The sequence below is a fragment of the Ruditapes philippinarum genome, unplaced genomic scaffold, assembly GCF_026571515.1.
Source record: "Ruditapes philippinarum isolate M1 unplaced genomic scaffold, ASM2657151v2 ctg9802_1_1_1_1, whole genome shotgun sequence".
NCBI lineage: Eukaryota > Metazoa > Mollusca > Bivalvia > Venerida > Veneridae > Ruditapes > Ruditapes philippinarum.
Genome location: NW_026860665.1, coordinates 1 through 6,170, shown reverse-complemented (window position 1 = coordinate 6,170; position 6,170 = coordinate 1). Strand labels below are relative to the sequence as shown.

General features: G+C 33.9%; 1 protein-coding gene and 1 pseudogene across 1 annotated transcript; both read left to right on the top strand.

Annotated features, from left to right (window-relative positions):
- The first annotated feature begins 1,594 nt into the window (after window positions 1–1,594).
- LOC132712972 (uncharacterized) lies at window positions 1,595–4,261 on the top strand. Its single transcript, XM_060695413.1, has 3 exons — window positions 1,595–2,518; window positions 2,872–2,890; window positions 4,095–4,261. The coding sequence occupies exons 1-3, from the start codon at window positions 1,616–1,618 to the stop codon at window positions 4,109–4,111; spliced, it is 939 nt and encodes a 312-aa protein (XP_060551396.1). The 5' UTR covers window positions 1,595–1,615; the 3' UTR covers window positions 4,112–4,261.
- LOC132712971 (uncharacterized) lies at window positions 4,219–5,745 on the top strand (annotated as a pseudogene).
- Window positions 5,746–6,170: the final 425 nt, after the last annotated feature.

Here is a 6,170-nt window from a genome sequence, read left to right as displayed (position 1 = left end):
AGACAAGAACATACCCGAGCGGTAAATAATGTCTTTTGCTTATATTGTAAGAACTTTGAACACCAAAAAAAGAATATAATTTGTGTTAATTAAATAAAATAGGAATATGTTCAGCTTTATTAAGTAATACTTAAATTCAATGTCAAAAATCACATCTTTTAAAAAAATGTTGTAAATTTAGAATTCTGTATCACCCAAGTATACACATACTTCAATATTAAATATTAATCCATGCATTCTTTATTCTTAGGTTCACCAAGTATTCTGGATACAATGACTATAAGAAGAAACGCAAGGCAGCACAACAAGTATCTTCTTCTGATCTAAAACAACATGCTACTCTTTTCTTTAACCTATTTTCATCAACCATTGCCAAGTCATGGGGATGTTTTTCAAAGGAGTTAGATGATTATTTTGCTTTAAAATATGATAAACAAGATCAACAAGGAAAGGCGGCGTTCAATGAACGCAACCCCCACATGACCCAGCCTACAGTCATATGCCTTATACCTGGAGAAAAGTAATGAAACGCAGAAGTATAGACAATCCTTGTTACACCCAGCTAGACCATGTGGGGATCATGCAAGTATTAAAGACATTCCTAGTTGTAATGGCCCAGTTAAGGAATTTTACAGTTTATTAGATGAAATTTTAAAAGGAACTGAAGTCTATTTGCCCGTTTATTTTGATGAAGGGCTGTATGTTAAACAGCCTTTCAAAGATCAGTTCCAAAGACGAAGGTTTTTAGATGATTTAGCTCTCACATTTCCAGTTGATATGTTGAGTTATGACCCTGGAGCAGGAACAGGTAAAACTGTGTTTATTTGGCGGGTTCCAGAGGATCGTTCTCCTATTGAGATGATGAATTCATCAACAAAAGTTTTCAAATGTATAGAGAAGAGACTCCCAGAGTACCACACTAGGGAAATGAGAAAGGATTTCGTTAAAACATACCAAGGTATTGCTGATATTCCGCAACACATATTAAGGGCAATATACTCTAATTTTACTTTAGATGCTTTTGTTTGTTTGTTTGTTTCATTTTACGCCTTTTCCCAACAGTATTTCAGTCATATAGGCGGGTAGTTTCCTAACCATCGTTCCTGGAGAGTTACACCAGTACTAGACTACCTTCCTCCGCGCTAAACTACCAAAGCATCTCCCGGGGATGCAACAGCATGCCTGCTATTGATGCACGTCTCCGTCAAGCTTTACTTACAAGTGATCCTGACCTGGCTATTGATCTTAGATCTTTAAATAATGGTAGACCTAGGGATACATTTAATGTATTCTTTGAACAACTTGAGAAAGAAGTTGCTTCTGTTACAGCTACAGATGAGCGCCGGCATGAAACAGTGCAGCATTTTAGCAAGTACATATCAGTGAGAGACTTGATTGATCAAACAACAAACAAATGTCCACAAGGCACGCCTATACCATCTGAAAGTACAGTTCTCTTTGCTTTTGTCCCAAAAAATGCGTACACAAACACTGCCAAACTTTATAAAGGGCGTATAAACTTGCAACATAAAGTACAAACTAGGCAACTACCAGCTTCCCATGTTGATGAACATTATTGTGCAGCAATCAGCAATTTTTAACTACTTAAAACAATATGCTGTTATGTTCAATGAATGCACCACATTTCTTTGCTTGGATGACAAGTCAAAAGTTGATTTTGGGGAACCTGGGACGGCAATATCAACAGGAGTTCGAGGCAAAATCCATTGTGCCATGTTCATCAGTATTAGGGGCGCTTGATCATGATGTAGGCTCAAAAGGGTCCTTAACACCATCGGTATGTTTGCGTATAGATATTCCGAATGATGCAACTGAAAGTTTTTACAGAGGACAAGTACATGCTACTTTGAAGGACAATATTTTTCAACCTTCTTCACCATTTAGGCATGCCACTGAATTGATGAAAATTTTGAAACCCACCAATGAGGACAGTCTAAATCCATATTTACTTCTTTTCACAGATGGCGGTCCAGATCATCGGACTACTTATTCAGCAGTGAAACTATCCCTGATTATCTTGTTCAAACTCTTGGACTTAGACATAGTAATTGCTGCTAGAACTGCACCAGGTCACTCCTGGGTTAACCCAGCAGAGAGAATTATGAGTCTGTTAAATCTTGCATACCAGAATGTGGCACTTTATAGATCTGAAATGAGTAGTCATAATGAACAGATGCTTAAGTCCTGTGGATCTATGTCTGATATTCGAAAAAAGGCAGAGAATGAAGCTCACTTAAAAAAATCCTGGTTGAAAGCTGTGGAACCCATGATAAATCTGTTGGATGAAAGGACCGAGCGTATACAGCTAAAAGAGAAATCTTTCAAGAGGGGTGTTCCAGCAACAGATGAAGAAATTTCTGACTTCGAATTAAATGTACGTCGGTTAGTGGACCCAGATATAACAGTACGGAAATACACAAAGAATGATCTAAAGAACAATGATGGATACAAAGAGTTTATGAACAAACACTGTCATGAGAGAAACTATATCTTTCAGGTAAACATTTCTCAGCATTTATATTGATCTCTTTCTTCTTTAATAATATAGAAATGTGTGTCAGATTCTTTTGTTACTTAATCTTGATCGTACTTTAAAACCGAAAACTGTCCTGACAGAAATCAATTTTGTATAATATTAAACTAAATCATTTTAGGTCACATTGAAGTTGATGTGAGACTGAAACTATAGTTGTCATACAAAATGAATTGTTGTCAAAATTTAGTTTGCTTGTTTCACAGACATTAAATGATTTGTCAGAATTTTTATTGTATATTAATAGATATCTCAGTAAATGTATTTAAAAAGTTGTTTGATTATTGTGTAAAGTATTAATATCTTCATGTCTACAGGAAATAATATGGATTCAGTGTAAGTATTAAATGGTGTGTAAGATGATGTGGCAGAGTACAATATAAATGTAGATTTAGGCATATACTTAGTAAATGAATATTTAAAAATGTGTGAATATTTTATGAATAATTTATATTCCAATATTTTTTTCAATCAGACAAACATAAATTTACTCTGTATATTTCATACTCTCTGTTTTCTTCCTGTACTAATATACTATTTTTGCTTTGTTTCTTTTTGAATATACTAGCTTAAATACTTAGTTCCTTATCAGAATGCATTAATTAATACAAAACATGTTCCTATTAAACGCAAAATAGATAAATACAGAATCCCTAAAGAAAGCCCAACACGCCAAAATTGAAAATGTTGCAGGCTCGGTTTGATTGAGCCTGTTCATGGACGGTACTGGAAAATGCAAGTTACCGTCCACGCCCCCTAGCACCGGCTTAAGCAGAATTCAACATTTAAACATGAAATAGTAAAATTTTGAATTTAGAAACATCCGCAGATGTGTTCATACGGCGGTTATCATGGAACCTTCAATGTGACACTTCCGTGCCATTCCATGAAAATCGGCGTATGGTCCCCAAGTAATAAAAAGCGTGTGCCCTAAACGAGAAAACAATGGGCGGAACTAAACAAAATGGAATTTTGAAAGGGGATCAGAGGTTATGAAGCCTGCATATCACAGATAAGACGTCAAAATACAAATTTAAAAAGCAGGCAACATATCCTAAGGGTGATTCAACATTATTCAAGTAGGAATATTGGAACCACCCAACTAGAAAACATTTTTTTAGTCTAGTATTTGTAACACCAGCATATTCTTCTATACTTAAACCTTTTCATTTTCAACGGTGATGGTTGTAAATAGTTCATTAATATTAGTTTACTAGGATGAGTTTTATAGTAACAGCATAAAACATGATATAAATTATTAATTAACTTTAATAGACTAACAATTAACATGTCAATAATTTTATCCAAAATTGTGTAAGAAATTATAATTTAATATTAAAGGCAGCATTTAGCATAACAATATCAGCCTAAAAAAATTCAGTGATTTTAGGCATATATTAATAAATGTTTAAATCTGAAATTGTCTATCAATATTAAAATAGCTTGTGTTAATTTATAACATGTATAATACTTATATCATTATACTTTTTTGCAGCTTATTTTGACAAATATTTTTGCATGTATATTAATATTTTAAAAGGTGAGGAAATGTCATGAAGCTACCTGTTGCCCACCATTCAGAAACAATATAGGACAAGTACCCCATTTCTTGCCAGATCCTGAGATTAAGCCAGACGACCGAGATCATAATAAGCCATTCAGTGATGTTCTTGGGAAGAAGACATCAGAAACTGACATGCCATCTGGTCAGACTCCATCGCATCGGTAGCAAAAGTGGCTGAAGATCATCAGGTATTTAAATAAAGAACAACATGTAATTGTTTAATAATCATTTCAATACTTTCACACAGAGTTGGCATCTGTGGCTGAAAGGTTAAGGTTTTTTGCTTTCCAGCATTTATTAAGTGCCACTCTTTGATGGTGTTTGAATCCTTCCAGCAACTTAATGATTCAATCCTGTGAAGGGCTTATATGATAGCATACATTAACTTCTTACTTCTAACTTGCCTACTCTCACATGCATGAAATTATGTACAGAAGTGCGCCTGAGATATCCCTCCACCTGTAAAGCTAGAAGGTCACCGCATGACTTTAAAATGTCTTTAATTAACTACCTTAGAATTTTCTTAACAGTTTATTTTTTATCTGACAGTGTAAAGAAAATATGTTTATTAAAATTCTTTTTATTTCTTCAAATTCCAGGGTTGTCCTAACAGAGTCCTTGTGGCTCAAAATGTAAGATTTACAGTGAACTGTTGCGAATGTGGGAAGTAGGTGTATTTACAGAAAGAAGGCGTAGACTTTACGCGAAGAAAGATGTCTACGTAGGTTGTTGGAGAAATATACATATACATGTGGCTCAGTTATTACTCCAGATGGTATGGTTATAAATTAAAATTGTCCAAGTTTATAAATATTTACTTGTACTAAGTTTACTTCAATGCTGTAATACATACAGAATTCTAAAAGATAAATTAATCTGTTGCATCTGTAATTTCATTTGCCTTGTTAAACCAAGTATTAATATCATACTGTTTCCTGTTTATCATTTATGACTGTATACTTTTTGTTTCAAGTTTTATGTTTTGATATAAAGAACAAGACACAACCATTACAAATATCTTAGTAAGGTTAATTGAACATTTCATAACAATTTAAAATCAAAATAAAATATGAAAACATTTATTCAAGGTGATGGATTACAAGAAGTGGTCTTTGTTAGATTGCAAATGTGCTGCACAACTCGTATTGAACTGGCATACTATTCAGCAACCCACATCACACGCAAAGATCTGTGTTGTTACTGTGCAGACGAAGATGCAGCAAGAGATGCTGATGTGATGAAGGCTTATAGAGTTGTTCTACCCATGTGTACTAACTGTGTAGCTTCTGGGAAACCAGTCATCAAAAGACTCCCAAAGAAAAACTAATTCTGACATGATGCATGTGACTTTTTCTGTTAATATTAAACTGAATAGTAAAGTGTTTAAGTAAAACTGTACAGTATTGTGTGTTTTTAAAAACAAACTGTGTGTCATGTTCAAGTTAAAAAACTTAATTCAGGATGATGCTATAGAGAAGGTAGTGAAAACTAAAGGATGAACTCAATATTGGAAACTGATTTCACATATTATAAAAGAAAGAAACAGTCAGTCTCAGACATTGAAAATACTTAATAGCTTTCACATTTGGAATAAATCACACACAAAAATTTGCATTTTTAAGTCATATTTTATTCTATTAAATATTTGTTTGATGCATAGCATAATAATACACGAAAATGTTGCACAGGGGTTGCAAACTGCTTATAATTTATCGTATGATATTCCACCAAAAAAAAAATTTTAAAAAAATACCTACCTACCCACCTCTAGAGATCAGGGTCGGAGCACTACAAACAAATAATTTTTTAAAGATGGCCTCATGTACAGACTCAATCAAACCGAGTCTGCAATTCTCTTGTAATTTTGTTGTGATTAATGCTTCCGAGGGATCACTTTGTTTCCAGATTTTTGAACATCTGGCTCGTTTTTATGCCCTAGGCAGAATGCACATTTACCGTTGCAATGGGATAATCACACTGTAAAAAGAACAAAGATCTGAAGTACACAGGGAAAGATAATGAAACCTTTTGTAACGACTTGCACAAATAAAA